Source organism: Esox lucius, chromosome 1 (assembly GCF_011004845.1).
Source record: "Esox lucius isolate fEsoLuc1 chromosome 1, fEsoLuc1.pri, whole genome shotgun sequence".
NCBI lineage: Eukaryota > Metazoa > Chordata > Actinopteri > Esociformes > Esocidae > Esox > Esox lucius.
The window spans coordinates 1,837,920-1,856,633 of record NC_047569.1 but is presented as its reverse complement, the minus strand read 5'-3'; the positions used below and the strand labels follow the sequence as shown (position 1 = coordinate 1,856,633).

General features: G+C 42.9%; 1 protein-coding gene across 2 annotated transcripts in view; it reads left to right on the top strand.

The window, feature by feature from the left end:
* Positions 1–18,714, top strand: part of LOC105006651 (interleukin-1 receptor accessory protein) — a 123,276-nt gene that overhangs the window by 95,554 nt on the left and 9,008 nt on the right. For both annotated transcript variants that reach the window (XM_034291403.1, XM_010865283.3), the window contains exon 10: positions 17,060–17,203. In XM_034291403.1, the coding sequence (XP_034147294.1) occupies positions 17,060–17,203 (144 nt within the window). The remainder of the gene's footprint in view (positions 1–17,059; positions 17,204–18,714) is intronic.

The following is an 18,714-nucleotide window of genomic DNA, read 5'->3' as shown; positions in this document are numbered from 1 at the left end:
AAACTTTCAAGGAGTCCCAGCGATCAGCCTGATGGAACACCGCGGGAGGGTGGGGGTGATCAGAGGGACGATGCATCCAACCTGAGCAAGAGGAACTACAACACAGAGATCAATAAACTCCACACAAACTTCCCAAAGCTTCCATCAGTCACCACTTTCTACATACCGTAGCCTACGTCTTCTGCAACTTCCATATTACCTCGTCCATCTGCCCGGCGGGCCACGCATCAGTCACCGAATGAAAACGCCAATAACCGTAAAACGTAATAACATTCAAAGAAACATTTGTTCACATGTCCAAACACCATAGTTATGCAATGTTGGCCGGTCCACAGCAAATACGAGGGGCCGTCAAAAATTTACCAATGAGGCAAAAACGCCGGATCCAGGGCGAACCCAAATGGGTCTACTAAGACGCCACCTTTCACCCTGGTGCCTCAATTAACGTGCCCTAGCATTCGTTAATAAGGTCGTCAGCCCTTTCGGGAGATATTCCTTACAACACCATACTGTTAACAGTTTTCTATAAGCTCCAACCTTATACTGCAGATTTTCAAGCGCATCATGCCCTTACCTCCTGAGTTCTAAATTTAAGAACGTGTACCTGTACTGATGAATCCCAAAATTCATTTAAACTGGTCACCCTGACTCTCATCCTTTTTGTAGCCAGTCCACGAGCAGGGGAGGATTTGGGCTCCGGGACCCAGTCACTGGCCATGCACGGATAACCCTCTAGGATTTGATTACGAGACACCAGGTTAAGCAAATTTAATGCATTTTTGCAAATCTAATGCGGAATGTTTGCGTCAAAATTCTGTAAACCGGAACCAATCCACAAACACAGTTTGCTATGCACAAATACGATACGTTCCACAGACTCAAATATCACTCACAAATACCTCTTCACCTTACTGTGGATCGTATTTCATATTTACAGATCGTAAAGTATTTGTAAATTTTAAATGCGTTTGTCGGAAAATTCTGAATTACTTTTGTGGACTGCGTTTCCTATTTACAGATCATGAAGTATTTGTTTGTAGAATTTGTGCAATTGTAGATTTTTATGTAGTATAAAACATTGCAAAACTTGAGTCAAAATGTTACAAACAAATATATCCACAAATATAATGTGATCCGCAAATAATTAATTTGCTTTTCAAAGGTGTGAGGGATAATTGCAAATAAGTTTTCATGTATCCTTGCTTTGAGGTACAAGTAGAAAGGAGTTTATTCATGAGTAATTCAATATATTTGTGGATCTTATTCTGAATTTGCAGATCATGAGACATTTGTTTGCGGATGTTACATTCATTTGTAAATGTTATTCTGTTTACACATTGTAATATACATTTGTAAATTGTGATCTGCACATTTGCAATAATTTAGAAGCAATTCTATCTCCATTTTCTCTTTTGTTTTCCCGGAGAAGGGCTCACATACACACACGTAACGGCTCCAGCTTTTGCTGTCACCCACTTGACAGTGCTAACTTAAATCTTTTCTCAAAGGTCATTGTGTAAATTAATCAGAATTGTTTGATCACCAGCTGATAGGATAGTTATTATAAGCCATTAAGCTATATAAGTTAGTACTAGTACACATTTACACCCCCCCCACCAACCACCTCCAAAAACATCATTGAGCCACCACCATGCTTCACAGTGGGGATGGTATTCTGTTTACTATAGGCCTTATTGACCCCTCGCCAAGCATAGCACTAATGGTTGTGGCCATAAAGCTCTATTTTGGTCCTGTCACTCCAAATGTTAGCTTGCTGGCAAACGTCACAGAAAAAGCAAAAAACTATTATATCAGCAATACCTCGAATATACTATATGCATATCGGAAGGTTGGAAAATATTTTGGTAGCCTACAAACTTGCAAGCAAGTTTATTTACATAGCACAATTCATACATTGAAGCAATTCAATGTGCTTTACAAAGAAAGAGACAAAATATTTAAATAAAATAGCATAAAATCAAATACTCAAATGAAAACATCAAAACAAGATCATAATAAAACACAGAATGGGAAAATAGAAATAGAACAAAAACGGGATAAAAACGTAGGAAGTCTCAGTTCCCCGTCTCAGTTCCAAGGTGTTACGCTGCTATATTATTGTGCTGGGGGATATGAGGGATGTACTACTAACTTTTCTCAGTTTCCTCCAGTTTTAAATTTTAGAAGGAGATGAGGTCCTGGTCCACACCTGCGGATTACCTGGTTTGGGGGGCCCGTTGCTGTCCCTGTCCTTGTCCACCTGGTCATACTTCTGACCTAGTCTAAAATCAAATAGACTCTGGATTTAGCCCAGAGAAATGTATTTATTATTCCAATTGGACTCTTAATATCTCACCCGGCACAGGCAGAAGAGGACTGGTCACCCCTCTGAGCCTGGGTCCTCTCTAGGTTTCTTCCTAAAATTCGACCTTCTTAGGGAGTTTTTCCTAGCCACTCAAATTCAACACTACTGTTGATTGCTCCTTGGGGTTTAAGGCCGGGTGTCTCTGTAAAGCACTTTGTGACAACTGCTGTTGTAAAAAGCACTTTATAAATAAATTTGATTGATTGATTGATTGATTGAGGAAGCTATAAAAGCTGTAAGGCTAAGCATTGCGGTTAAGTTTATGTGCTCAGCATAAAAAGGGTTTTTAACCTGGATTAAAAAAGCACATCAAAGATTCTTCTGGTAGTTTATTCCAGTTGTGTCCAGCATAACTGCTTTAATTCAGCTTGACCATGTTTGACTCTGGGCTCTACTAGCTGACTTGTGTTCATGGATCTAAGAGCACTGCTCGGTTTATATTCTTCAAACATATGAGAAATGTATTTGGAGCCTAAACCATTCAGTGATTTATAAACTAAAAGCACCACTTTAAAACCTATTCTGTAGCTGACTAGAAGTCAGTGCAAAGATTTAAGAACCGGAGGGATGTGCTCAGTTCTCTTGGTCCTGATTAACATTCTAGCAGCAGCATTCTGAATGAGTTGCAAGTGTTTTACAGTCTTTTTGGGGAGTCCAGTTAAGAGGCCATTACAATATTCAACCCTTGATTCTTTCTATATTTTTAAGATGATAGAATGCTGTTTTGATGACCGCTTTGATATGACTGTTAAATCCGAGGTCTATCAGAACACCAAGATTACGCACTTGGTCCCTGGTTTTCAGGGCCAGAGAATCCAGCTCTTTACTAATACTTGTTCTTTTATTTTTGTTGCCAAACACAATCATCTGTTTAATCTTGTTTTAATTGTAGACAATTTTGGTTCATCCAGGTATTTATATGCTCTATACAGTGACACAGTGAGTCTATTGAGCTGTTGTCATACGGTTCGAGAGCCCTATATATTTGAGTGTCATCGGCATATCTATGGAAGTTAACGTTGTTCTGTAGAATTTGGCCCAGAGGTAGCATATAGATATTGAACAGAAGCAGTACGAGAACTGATCCCTGGGAAACTCCGCATCTCATAGCCTCCCTATCAGATTCATGATTAATAATGGTGACAAAGTAACTCCGGCCCTCTGGATAATATCAGAACCTGTTAAGGACAGTCCCGGAGAGTCATACCCAACTTTCCAGCCTGTATATAAGTGTTCTATGATGTACAGTGTCAAATGCTGCACTGAGATCTAATAGAACTGTTATTTTATCCTAATCAGTATTCAGGTGTATATCATTTAAAACTTTTATCATGGCTGTTTCAGTACTGTGGTGAGGTTGGAAGCATGACTGAAAGAAGAGATTGCTTGAGTTTACGATAGTTGATTGAAGTGTGTCTTGGCCTTCTCAATGATCTTGGCTATAAAAGCGAGATTGAATACAGGTCTATAGTTGTTCAATATAGATGCATCCATTATTCTCAACAATGAGATTCACAGGGCCAGAAAGCAACATTTATCGGGAATGAACAACAAGTACATAAACAATACCCCTGCATTAGGGGGTTTGTAAGCTTTTCGACCATGACTAATAGACTGGGGGTATTGCTGATATTCTTGTTGATCATTCCCAATGAATGTTGCTGTCTGGCCCTGCGGAACTCATTGTTGAAGGAACCAAGGCTTTGTTTATAGATGTCATAGTGTATTTGAAGTTTAGTTTTCCTCCATTTATGTTCCGCTTTCCTACATTCTCTTTTCAGGGCGCTTCCCATCTTGGTGGTTCTCCATGGTGTTTTCTGTTTGCTCATAGTTTACCTTAACCAGTGTAACACTGGATCCATGACATTCAATATTTTGGCTATAAAATTGTCCAGGAGTACATCAACTGACTCAGCACTCATTGTTGAAGCGATAGCTATGGTTTCCATAAACTGAGCATTGGAACTCTCATTAATGTACCTTTTCTTAACAGAAACAGAGTTTACTGGAATATTCGGGGTGATCAGTGATTTAAAAAAGACACAGAAACGATCAGACAGGGCCAAGCCTTTAATCATGACAGGGGAAATATCGAGACTTTTAGAGATAACCAGATCTAGAATGTGGCCTTGAGTGTGCGTTCGCTCTTTCACATGTTGAGTGAGATCAAAAGTGTCAAGTAGTGAAAAAGGTTTTTGGGCATTATTGACCGTATTATTATCTATGTGGATGTAAAAAATCCCCTATAATAATAAACAAGTTATAATGAACTGATACAACAGAGTAGTTCAGCAAAATTATCTATAAAATTTGCAAAATATCGTGGAGGTCTGTAAATGGTTAAAAACAAAATGTTGAAATAAAATACAATTACTAAGTGCATTTTCTTTGCACTGGAATACACAGTGGGGAGAACAAGTATTTGATACACTGCCGATTTTGCACGTTATCCTACTTACAAAGCATGTAGAGGTCTGTCATTTTTATCATAGGTACACTAACTGCGAAAGACAGAATAACATTTTAAAAAATCACATTGTATGATTTTTAAATCATTAATTTGCATTTTATTGCATGGCATAAGTATTTGATCACCTACCAACCAGTAAGTAAATTCCGGCTCTCACGGACCTGTTAGTTTTTCTTTAAGAAGCCCTCCTGTTCTTCACTCATTACCTGTATTAACTGCACCTGTTTGAACTCGTTACCTGTATAAAAGACACCTGTCCACACACTCAATCAAACAGACTCCAACCTCTCCACAATGGCCAAGACCAGAGAGCTGTGTAAGAATATCAGGGATAAAACTGTAGACCTGCACAAGGCTGGGATGGGCTACAGGACAATAGACAAGCAGCTTGGTGAGAAGACAACAACTCCATGCAAGATCTCACCTCGTGGGGCATCAATGATCATGAGGAAGGTGAGGGATCAGCCCAGAACCAGGCAGGACCTGGTCAATGACCTGAAGAGAGCTGGGACCACATTCCCAAAGAAAACCATTAGTAACACACTACGCCGTCATGGATTCAAATCCTGCAGCGCACGCAAGGTCCCCCTGCTCAAGCCAGCCCATGTCCAGGCCCATCTGAAGTTTGCCAATGACCATCTAGATGATCCAGAAGAGGAATGGGAGAAGGTCATGTGGTCTGATGAGACAAAAATAGAGCTTTTTGGTCTAAACTCCACTTGCCGTGTTTGGAGGAAGAAGGATGAGTACAACCAAGAACACCATCTCAACTGTGAAGCATGGAGGTGGAAACATCTGCAAAGGGGACAGGACGACTGCGCCATGAATCGCGAAATCTTGGCCTTCAACCTCCTTTCCTCAGTAAGAGCATTGAAGATGAGTCGTGGCTGGGTCTTCCAGCATGACAGCGACCCAAAACAAACAGCCAGGGCAACTAAGGAGTGGCTCCGTAAGAAGCTTCTCAAGGTCCTGGAGTGCCCTAGCCTAGTCTCCAGACCTGAACCCAATAGAAAATCTTTGGAGAGAGCTGAAAGTCCATATTGGCCAGCGACTGCCCTGAAACCTGAAGGATCTGGAGAAGGTCTGTATGGAGGAGTGGGCCAAAATCCCTGCTGCAGTGTGTGCAAACCTGGTCAAGAACTACAGGCAACGTATGATCTCTGTAATTGCAAACAAAGGTTTCTGTACCAAATATTAAGTTCTGTCACCTCGCTGGCGGGGAAAGAGCCTGAGATCGTGCGTGAGGTTGAGAGGTTCCGACTAGAGGTAGTCGGGATCACCTCTACAAACGGCTTGGGCTCTGGAACCACACTCCTTGAGTTGCCCATGGTGAGAGGCAGCGGGCTGGTGTGGGTTTGCTTATAGCTCCCCAGCTTTGCCTCCATGTGTTGGAGTTTACCCCGGTGAACGAGAGGGTTGTTTCCCTGTGCCTACGGGTCGGGGATAGGTCTCTCACTGTTGTTTGTGCCTACGGGCCGAACAGCAGTGCAGAGAACCCAACCTTCTTGGAGTCTCTGGGAGGGGTGCTGGAAAGTGCTCCGACTGGGGACTCTATTGTTCTACTGGGTGACTTCAACGTCCACGTGGGTAACGACAGTGACACTTGGAGGGGCGTGATTGGGAGGAACGGCCCCCCTGATCTGAACCCGAGTGGTGTTCAGTTATTGGACTTCTGTGCTAGTCACAGTTTGTCCATAACGAACACCATGTTCAAGCATAAGGGTGTCCATCAGTGCACGTGGCACCAGGACTCCCTAGGCCGCAGGTCGATGATCGACTTTGTTGTTGTTTCATCTGACCTGCAGCCGTATGTCTTGGACACTCAGGTGAAGAGAGGGGCGGAGCTGTCAACTGATAACCACCTGGTGGTGAGTTGGATCCGATGGCGGGGGAGGAAGTTGGACAGACTCTGCAAGCCCAAGCGTACTGTAATGGTCTGCTGGGAACGTCTGGCCGAGTCTCGTGTCAGAGAGATCTTTAACTCCCACCTCCGGCAGAGCTTTGACTGGATCCCGAGGGAGGCTGGAGATATTGAGTCCGAGTGGACCATGTTCTCCACCGCCATTGTCGAAGCGGCCGCTCGGAGCTGTGGCCGTAAGGTCTCCGGTGCCTATCGAGGCGGCAATCCCGGAACCCGGTGGTGGACACCTGAAGTAAGGGATGCCGTCAAGTTGAAGAAGGAGTCCTATCAAGCCTGGTTGGCTTGTGGGACTCCTGAGGCAGCTGACGGGTACCGGCAGGCCAAGCAGACTACAGCCCGGGTGGTTGTGGAAGCAAAAACTCGGGCCTGGGAGGAGTTCGGTGAGGCCATGGAGGACTATCGGCTAGCCTCGAAGAGATTCTGGCAAACCCTCCGGCGCCTCAGGAGAGGGAAACAGTGCCCTACCAACGCTGTTTACAGTAGAGGTGGGCAGCTGTTGACCTCAACTGGGGATTTCGTCGGGCGGTGGAAGGAGTACTTTGAGGATCTCCTCAATCCTGCCGTCACGTCTTCCATTGAAGAAGCAGAGGATGAGGGCTCAGAGGGGGACTCGTCCATCACCCGGGCTGAAGTCACAGAGGTAGTCAAGAAACTCCTCGGTGGGAAGGCACCGGGGGTGGATGAGTTCCGCCCTGAGTACCTCAAGTCTCTGGATGTTGTGGGGCTGTCTTGGTTGACACGCCTGTGCAACATCGCGTGGCGGTCGGGGACAGTGCCTCTGGGATGGCAGACTGGGGTGGTGGTCCCTCTTTTTAAGAAGGGGTACCGGAGGGTGTGTTCCAACTACAGTATTTAATCTGAGATCTGTTTGTCGATCATACTGTATGAGCAACAGTGCAGCATGAACAAAAAAAACAACATTTAAAACAATAATAAGCAAAAACGTACATAGTGAATTCGGAGCCATTGTCAGTGTGTCCTTTCTCTAAGGCGCACTAGAAGAACCAGCTCCAGCTCCACCCAAATTTGTGGCGTTGTGAGAGAGTTTGTCATTCTTTGAATTGCAGATGTTCCCTTTAATGAGTTGGTTGATTCTTTGTTCACTCATTATCCTAACATAATTTTATTTCAGTATGCCAGAAGACATTTTGGAAAGATGTGAAATGCTTTGTGGCAACCCCAGACATTCCATTCTTCACCTTGTGAAGAGGAACAAGGGTAGCCTGGTTCCTAATATCAAGAAATATGTAAAATGTCAGTGCAGGGCAATATGCAAGTCTCTTACAGAAGGGCTACAGGCATTTAAAAATCAACCACAGTCAGCATTATGTAGACACAGATCCAGACAATAGTATGGGATCTGCGTGGAAATTATTAGAATTGTCCCTGAAGAGACAGCACTACTTCATAGCATCTAATTGGGGATCCTATTTAAGTTGCCATTTTCTCACCTATGTTGCGGGTCATTGTTTGTGCTACATGCTTTTCAGTTTGTGGTTGTTGGTGCTACTTTTTATTGTTGTATTTGGAAATCAATAAAGGAATGTCTATCCACTATTGCTCTGCCCCTTGGGTCCTGCCATCCAAATGTGACACTTGGAAGAACATGATAAATTATGTAATATATACAGTTGTTTAATATGACCATGCATTCTTAAACCCGTCATTCAGGACAGCACTGTTCACTGCCTTATTCCGTTGACCTGAACACATCTGTTGCATATTTAAACACAATATGTATAAAGCAAAGGACACACTCTTCAAGATAAACTGGTAGTACTGAACTTGAGTTTCATAACAGTACTTCATCCACGTTGTAACATTTGAAGAGGAATCATCCATTCACAGAGAGATCCACAAGTAAAATGTGGCTCAATTAAAATGGGTGGTTTTAAACTTTGCAAAGTAAGTGTTTTGAGGGGTGACAGTAGAGAAGCTTAAGCTAGGTAACCCAATGTAACTAATGCAAGCTCATTTTGTAGCTCATTTTGCACATTTCACATTTGTAATTTAAGAGAAGCAGTGGGGAGAACAATTATTTGATACACTGACGATTTTGCAGGTTTTCCCACTTACAAAGCATGTAGAAGTCTGTAATTTTCATCATAGGTACTCTTTAACTGTGAGTGGTGGAATCCAAAACATCCAGAAAATCACATTGTATGATTTCTAAGTAATTCATTTGCATTTTATTGCATGACATAAGTATTTGATACATCAGAAAAGCAGAACTTAATATTTGGTACAGAAACCTTTGTTTGCAATTACAGAGATCATACGTTTCCTGTAGTTCTTGACCAGGTTTGCACACACTGCAGCAGGGATTTTGGACCACTCCTCCATACAGACCTTCTCCAGATCCTTCAGGTTTCGGGGCAGTTGCAAAAATCCCAGAACCACACGGGGGGGACCTAGTGAATGACCTGCAGAGAGCTGGGACCAAAGTAACAAAGGCTACCATCAGTAACACACAACGTGGCCAGGGACTCAAATCCTGCAGTGCCAGACGTGTCCCCCTGCTTAAGCCAGTACATGTACTGTCTGAGGTTTGCTAGAGAGCATTTGGATGGTCCAAAAGAAGATTGGGAGAATGTCAAAATAGAACTTTTTGGTAAAAACTCAACTCGTCGTGTTTGGAGGAGAAAGAATGCTGAGTTGCATCCAAAGAACACCATACCTACTGTGAAGCATGGGGGTGGAAACATCACGCTTTGGGGCTGTTTTTCTGCAAAGGGACCAGGACGACTGATCCGTGTAAAGGAAAGAATGAATGGGGCCATGTATCGTGAGATTTTGCAAGGGCATTGACGATGAAATGTGGCTGGGTCTTTCAGCATGACAATGATCCCAAACACACCGCCCGGGCAACGAAGGAGTGGTTTCGTGAGAAGCATTTCAAGGTCCTGGAGTGGCCTAGCCAGTCGCCAGATCTCAACCCCATAGAAAATCTTTGGAGGGAGTTGAAAGTCCGTGTTGCCCAGCGACAGCCCCAAAACATCACTGCTCTAGAGTAGATCTGCATGGAGGAATGGGCCAAAAAACAGTGTGTGGGAATTAAACATTTAATTAAATCCCTATAACTTATGACAAATGGGAGCAAATTTTATTACAAGAACCGATTAACTGAATTTCTAGATTGCGTAGTGCACCGTTTGAATTATACAATATGCACACTTCAAAGAACAGGTGTCAAACCACCACAGAGGGTCTAGTATATGCTTCTTTTAGTTTTCCACTATAAATTGCAGCCCAATTCAGACATAAACAACCAGGTGAGGGTAGTGTCACGAGTTGCGTAGTGGTGGAGAGGAAAGGCACCAGGCGCAGGCAGAGTGGCAGTCGATGTCGTATTTTTTATATAAATGAACACTGAGCACTGAAACACTGAACGAAACCAAAAGTATAAATCAAAACGCAACACTCACCACGTACCGAAACAAACGTAGACATGCAACATTGACAGACAAGTGAGGGGAGCAGAGGAGAAACATTAAAACACATACTAATGACTTGATTGGGACCTGGTGGGAGCGACAATTGGAGACAAGACAAATGAAGGAGTCCGGGGTGAGTTCATGTGCGACGGGAATCCGGAAGGGCGGGCTCGGGCAGGGACAGGACAGGGCACAGCCCGAGGCCGGGACAGGAGAGGGCGGCAGAGCGGCTGGGTCAGGCCGGGGAGACGGAACGGCTGTGAATGGAGAGGGCACCGCTGAGGCCAGGACTGGAGAGGGCGCCGCTGGACAAGGCGGTGGCTCCAGGGCAGGAGTGAACGAGGCAGACAGTCCTCGGCGGGCTTGGGCGGCGGCGAAAACAGGGCAGCAGAGGGAGCTGACGGTGGCGACCTCTGGGCAGCGGGAGGAGTTTAAGGAAAGAGGGCAACCTGCAGACACTCCATGTTTGCCACCAGTGCTTTAAAGTTGTGGAGATAAAGTGTAAGATTTTTTGAAAGACAAACCCTCTATTTGTACTGTAGCAATCAGCCTGTTTTATGAAATACAGTGATTTGATATTCTAATGTGGATTAATAAAATTATGAGAAGAGAACACAAAAGAAGAAAAAGAAGGGAAAATAGAAAGTGCAAATTATACATATTTTTTAAAATAAATTGCTGTATATTGACATAGCTTTTCCATTCTCCTTTTCAATTTCTGAAGCAGGCATCATCAAAGATAAGGTCTGCAGATACCAGTAGTGAACTTTACAAAGAGGGGGTACAGTATTTCCGTGGGTTTTCCAAAAGGCTGGTGTGTCCAGGAATGCCATGGCTGCTACTGTTTCCATTGCTTAACTGTTCAAAGCGAAACAGAAGTGTTGGAGCAAATAATCTGATCTGGCAAAAGTATACACTCAGAAGATAAGATAAGCCAACACAAAACCTTTATAGAACGCTATGAATTAATGGTATTGTGGTACTACTGACATTCCAATATGTAATGCGAAACCACACTATACTTGTCTACTATAAGTGAGTGGTGGAAGCAAACACACATTTAAGGGCATATGTACAGTAGTGTTGCATGGTATACTGAAACTTCATTTGACAATGTTCAGCAGGATGTTCTGTAACTCTTGTCATGATCAATGACTGTACATTATTTTCTGTGTAAGACATGGACATTTTGGTGTACCATGTAAAATACCATATTACACAATGACCTGGCGAAGGTTATAAAAATAGTAAAAACAAGTTTGCAAGAGCATGGTGGGCTCTATCATTGTGAAATGGAAGAAGTTTGGAACCAGCTTCCTAAACTCTTCCTAGAGCTGTCAATATGTCACCTTGGAACAATACAGCATGTGCACTTAATGGATGTCTACAAATGCTGTTAGGCAGGATTCACAACATAAATGGCTACTCTCCATTGCTATATGCACTGCAAAAAAAAAATAAAGGGAACACTTAAATTTCACATTGTTAAATTTTTTTTTACATTGAAATCTTTACTGTACATTGTGTAATTCGTTGAGAAACAAAATTATGTAACAATGGTCAAAGGAAACCAAAATCACCAACTGATTGAGGGCTGGTCAAACTCACACTGAAAATCAAAGTTAACAATTGAAATCACAATTGTTCCAACTTGCATGAATTGTTCCAACTTGCATGAATTGTTCCAACTTGTGTAAATGTCATCACGGCAACTCATAATTTGACTCAGTAGTGTGTATGGCCCCCACGTGCCTGTATGCACTCTCAACAATGCCTGGGCATACACCTGATGACAGGTGGATGGTGTCCTGGGGGTATCTCCTCCCAGACCTGGATCAGGGCATCAGCAAGCTCCTGGACAGTCTGTGGCACTACTTGGCCGTGTCAAATGCACCAATACATAACATCCCAGAGGTTCTCAATTTGATTCAGGTCAGGGGAACGTGAGGGCCAGTGAATGGCATCAATGCCTTCATCATCCAGGAACTGCCTACACACTCTGGCCACGTGAGTCTGGGCGTTGTCCTGCACCAGGAGGAACCGAGAGCCCACTGCATCAGTTTAAGCACCATTGACAATGGGTCTGAGTATTTCATCCTGGTACCTAACAGCAGTCAGGGTACTGTTGGCTAGCACTTGGAGGTCTGTGCAACCCTCCAAAGATATGCCTCCCCAGACCATCACTGACACACCGCCAAACTGGTCATGCCGATGATGTTGCAGGCAGCATAAAGTTCACCATGGCGTCTCCAGACTCTTTCACGTCTGTCATGTGCACAGGGTGAACCTGTTCTCATCTGTGTAGAGAATGGGACACCAATGGCAGACCTGCCAAATCTGGTGTTCTCTAGCGAATGCCAATCGAGCTGCACACCAGTAGCCCGCTGGAGGTCATTTTGTAGGGCTCTGGCAGTGCTCCTCCTCTTCCTCCTCGCACAAAGGTGCAGATACCAGTCTTGCTTACTGGGTTGATGCCCTTCTATGACCCTGTCCAGCTCTACTTGTGTAACGGCCCATCTCCTGGTCTCTCCTCCATGCTCTTGAGATTGTATTGGGAGTGACAGGAAACCTTCTCATGACGGCACGTATGGATGTGCCCTCCTGGAGGATCTGGACTTCTTGTGCAATCTAAATAGGCTGCAGGTACTGCCTCATGGTACCAGCAGTGACAAGGACACTAACAAAACACAAAACTAAAGAAGAATCCATCAGGAAGGATAAGGAGAGAGTAATAGTCTTAAATTGCCACCTGCAAAACCATTCACTTTTGGGGGGTTATCATGCTGTTGCCTCTCCAGTGCACCTGTTTGTCACTTTCATTTGCCCCATAACAGGTGGCATTGATTCGCAATCGCTTATGTTTCCTAACTGGACAGATTAATATCCCTGAAGTTTTTATTCTGTGATGATTGTGTTCCATTAATTTTTTTGAGCAATATAGATTAAAAAAAATAAAACTATGAGGTACATCAGGGCTTCGTCAAGTGCCAAAAAAAGGTATACTGTAAAGTGCCTGTATCATGGCATTTAACAGTTCAAAAAAATTAAGTGCCTGTATCATGCTCTTGAAAGTTTGGCCCAAGTCAAGCATTGTATATGAACCTCAAAAAGAAAAAGCACCATGAACTAAAATCTATACAGGATGTTTGAACATTTCAATCAGCCAAACAAATATCAAAACAAGGCTACACTCACCTAAAGGATTATTAGGAACACCTGTTCAATTTCTCATGAATGCAATGAACTAATCAACCAATCACATGGCAGTTGCTTCAATGCATTTAGGGGTGTGGTCCTGGTCAAGACAATCTCCTGAACTCCATACTGAATGTCAGAAAGGGAAAGAAAGGTTATTTAAGCAATTTTGAGTGTGGCATGGTTGTTGGTGCCAGACGGGCCAGTTTGAGTATTTCACAATCTGCTCAGTTACTGGGATTTTCACGCACAACCATTTCTAGGGTTTACAAAGAATGGTGTGAAAAGGGAAAAACATCCAGTATGCGGCAGTCCTGTGGGCGAAAATGCCTTGTTGATGCTAGAGGTCAGAGGAGAATGGGCCGACTGATTCAAGCTGATAGAAGAGCAACTTTGACTGAAATAAACACCGAGGTATGCAGCAAAGCATTTGTGAAGCCACAACACGCACAACCTTGAGGCGGATGGGCTACAACAGCAGAAGACCCCACCGGGTACCACTCATCTCCACTACAAATAGGAAAAAGAGGCTACAATTTGCACGAGCTCACCAAAATTGGACAGTTGAAGACTGGAAGAATGTTGCCTGGTCTGTTGAGTCTTAATTTCTGTTGAGACATTCAGATGGTAGAGATGGTAGTCAGAATTTGGCGTAAACAGAATGAGAACATGGATCCATCATGCCTTGTTACCACTGTGCAGGCTGGTGGTGGTGGTGTAATGGTGTGGGGGATGTTTTCTTGGCACACTTTAGGCCACTTAGTGCCAGTTGGACATTGTTTAAATGCCACGCCCTACCTGAGCATTGTTTCTAACCATGTCCATCCCTTTATGACCACCATGTACCCATCCTCTGATGGCTACTTCCAGCAGGATAATGTCACAAAGCTCGAATCATTTCAAATTGGTTTCTTGAACATGACAATGAGTTCACTGTACTGAAATGGCCCCCACAGTCACCAGATCTCAACCCAATAGAGCATCTTTGGGATGTGGTGGAACGGGAGCTTTGTGCCCTGGATGTGCATCCCACAAATCTCCATCAACTGCAAGATGCTATCCTATCAATATGGGCCAACATTTCTAAAGAATTCTTTCAGCACCTTGTTGAATCAATGCCACGTAGAATTAAGGCAGTTCTGAAGGGGAAAGGGGGTCAAACACAGTATTAGTATGGTGTTCCTAATAATTCTTTAGGTGAGTGTATTTGTGTAGGCCAATGTAATGAATTTGGGTTAGATCAGCAGAGCCAGTCATCTTGCCCAGTTGAAAATCAAACTACATTTGCCTCAAAACCAGGGGCATCAGCAAAGTTCAGCTCCCAAGGCTCTAGCCTTATATGTTCTTTCAAGTGGACATTGACACAGCTTGGTGACACATTTGTATTCATAGCACGTCTGCTGTGGATCTTGGTCCGCTCAAAGTGAGTTACTGCTTTTGTCAAAACAGCCCAACTCCTTCAAGCTGCTTGTGAGTCACATGGTTAGGTTTTCCTCCTGAATTTGAGGCCGTTATAATTTGGTTTTGATCAGAGAATGGCTTCACCATGGGCACACTGTAAATCAGGATAACTGATGCGATCTTTGTCAGTTTTGCCCAGTTAGGGTACACTTTACTGAAGTCTCTTATGAAGAATTTGCGAGCAGTATGGACATTTTGAAATCTTAACAATTTTATATTGTTCTTCTGGACAGTTGGCCAGCAGCAAGTAAATATCCAGCTTTTCATTATTTATCAGACCTGATACATACATACATACAGCATTTATTTAAATGTATTTAGATCCATAAACTCTGAACAATGTTGGAATTACATACCTTTTTTTACAATTTGGTGCCCATTTTAGGGGAACAATAGTAACTGGGCAATTGGCTGCTCAGCTTTTTCATGGTCAGGTTTGTGTCGTTGAATTCTTAATTCTTATGAGTGATAAACAAAAGGTCTAAATGCAAGTCACCATAAGCCTGAAAAATCTGTATTCACAGACACGGATTAAGGCTAGTTTACGACCAGAAAAAATCTAGTTCAATAAAAAAAAAAAACTCAACTGAGCTGGTTGTTTTTGTCCTAGACTAGGCTTAATCTGTGTCTGTGGACCCGGACCTAGGTGTGTCAAAGTCAACGGTTTTGGTGAATTGAGAAGCAAAAAATCTCTGGCTCTGAATACAGCTCTAGTACAGGTGTGGTAGATCATCACCAGGGCATACCCAGGATACCAAGTGTTTGGTTATGTCTGTAGGTCACAAACTTTAAGCAGTCAGCTTATGCTGAGCAATTGCAAACAATTATTAATATGACTACTTTATTTCTGATTTGTGTTAATTTGTCCAAATACTTTTGTTTCTGTAAAATGTAACACAGTTAACCATTTATGAATATAAATACAATGAAACTAAAGATGACAGTCTGCACCATAACCTCTTAGTTACTTTTCTTATTTCAAATCCAATTTGCTGGAGTATAAGAAATCTTAACCTAACATTATTATGTAGGTTGTTTTTATTTATTCATGTTTTCAATTGACTTTATTTATTTAGATGTTTTATTGTAACGTGAAGCCTATCTACAGTGAGGATGTAAAAAAATAAATGCTGTCCACCTTTGAAAAAAAGGATTCTAGGGGAAGTCAGTGCATGCTAGTAAATTTGAGAATATTACCAGAAAGACTTGCCATGGGAGTCTCATTGGTAAATGAGATGAAAAAACATAGTAGTATAATGCTTAATGAATTCAGACTGTTGCTAAACTAATCACAAGGAAATTACTTCAATATCCCTATTTCAGAAACGTTATTTCAACAATATCTTATTATGACATTAACTCACTTTAGCTAACTTTCTAGGCATAGCACATTTGTAATTTTCTTCTTTCCTGTTTTTGTGGGATTTAATTTTCTTACAAAGGTAGACGTTGTGGCTATCACATCAGTAATTTTATTTTTGCATGATTTCCATACATTTGTCATTTTCCTCCCCACTACGACATAGCTTTGAATTCAAATGTAGCTATTTTGAGAACCCATCCAGATGCAATGATAGCCAGTTCTCAATCAAATTGGAATTGACAACCTAACATTGATAGCTGAACACTAGGCCTAGTTGAAGTGACACTGAGAAAAGTCCAATTACCTTCAAGTATTGTTGTTTGCCCCCCACCCAGTGAATGCACGTTGCGAACACTGAATACTAGGTCTGTGAGCATCGGGCAGAGTGAGCAGACAGGTGAGATAGGGCGAGAGGAAGGTGTTGGAAAAATCTAAATCTTGAGGCATACAGCTCAAGTCCAAGTTAATTCACAAGTCATGTGTTCAAGTCGAAATCAAGTTGCCAGTGTTTTCTCTTTTCAAGTAAAGTCTCAAGTTGCAAAATATGTGACTTGAGTCCAAGTCATGTGGTTCGAGTTGAAATCTCTGCCAGATCTCAACCCATTTGAACACATATTGGGAAATATTAGACCATCATGTTTGATACCACCATCATCAAAACACCAAATGGAATATGTTTTGGAAAAATGGTGTTCCATCCCTCCAGTAGAGTTTCAGTTTTACTTATCTTCACCAACGGTGCCAATAATTGTAAAAGACCATTTACATGCTACAAGTGATGCTTTCAGCCACTTGGCCAGCCTTCGGCACAATATTCTCTTTTCTTTTTTTTCTATATATTTATTTTTAGTGTACCTGCCATCTGTGGAGCTGGGCTGTGGTCTGGGCGTAACTCTGTTCCTGATGCTGGTGATGTTCGTGGTCTATCACATTTTTTGGTTGGAACTACTACTGATCTACCGCTCCTGGTTTGGAACTGATGAACGCTCTACAGGTGGGACACCTACTGTACAATTGCAAGGAAAAGTACACTGCTGGGCTTTCCACCAGACCTTGTCATTGAAACAATGTTATAACTGTTTGCTCTTCATCAAAAATCTATTTATCCCAGGTGTGTATGAAAGGTCAAATGTAGAAGTGCAGAATTATCATTTCCTGCAAAAGGAAGGGGTAAAAAGACAATATAGCTTATACACATGAGCGTTCAATAGGTCAAAGATATATTAATGTACATGTACCTTAACTGTTAATTAACATTTATATTTTAATCTTCACATAGGTATTGTCTATTAAATGATCTAAGGTCTATAATTAAGCATTCAAACAAGATCCCCATATTAGTCCTATGAAAATTGTATATTTGTGATTCTAGTTTGCTATATCTCTATTTTTGTTTTCTTTGATAGCAATTTAGATGATATTTTGGGATCCAAATATGTTTAAAAATGCTAAATAAGTTAAATAAATAATATATGATGATTCTAATTTAGCTCCTCCCGGGTGACCGAGCTTCTCACCCTCTAAAGGGGTCGCCCAGCCACCCTGCGGAAAAAGCTCATTTTGGCCGCCTGTATCCGGGATCTTGTCCTTTCGGTCATGACCCAAAGCTCATGACCATAGGTGAGAGTAGGAACGTAGATTGTCCGGTAAATCGAGAGCTTCGCCTTGTGGCTCAGCTCTTTCTTCACCACGACAGACCGATACATCGACCGCATTACTGCAGAAGCTGCACCGATCCGTCTGTCAATCTCTCGTTCCATGCTTCCCTCACTCGTGAACAAGACCCCAAGATACTTAAACTCCTCCACTTGAGGCAGGCACTCTCCACCAACCTGAAGTGGGCAAGCCACCCTTTTCCGACTGAGGACCATGGCCTCGGATTTGGAGGTACTGATTCTCATCCCCACCGCTTCACACTCGGCTGCAAACTGTCCCAGTGCATGCTGAAGGTCCTGGTTTGAAGGGGCCAACAAGACAACATCATCCGCAAAGAGCAGAGATGAAATTGTGTTGTCCCCAAACCTGACACCCTCCAGCCCCTGACTGCGCCTAGAAATTCTGTCCATAAAAATGACGAACAGAACCGGTGACAAAGGGCAGCCCTGCCGGAGTCCAACATGCACTGGGAACAAGTCTGACTTACTGCCGGCAATGCGGACCAAGCTCCTGCTTCGGTCGTACAGGGACCTGACAGCCCTTAGCAAAAGAACCCAGGACCCCATATTCCCGAAGCACCATCCACAGGATGCCGTGAGGGACACAATCGAATGCCTTATCCAAATCCACAAAACACATGTGGACTGGTTGGGCAAACTCCCATGAACCCTCCAGCACCCCGTAGAATGTATAGAGCTGGTCCAGTGTTCCACGGCCCGGACGAAAACCACACTTTTCCTCCTGAATCCGAGGTTCTACTATCAGCCGTATTCTCCTCTCCAATACCCTGGCATAGACTTTCCCGGGGAGGCTGAGAAGTGTGATCCCCCTGTAGTTGGAACACACCCT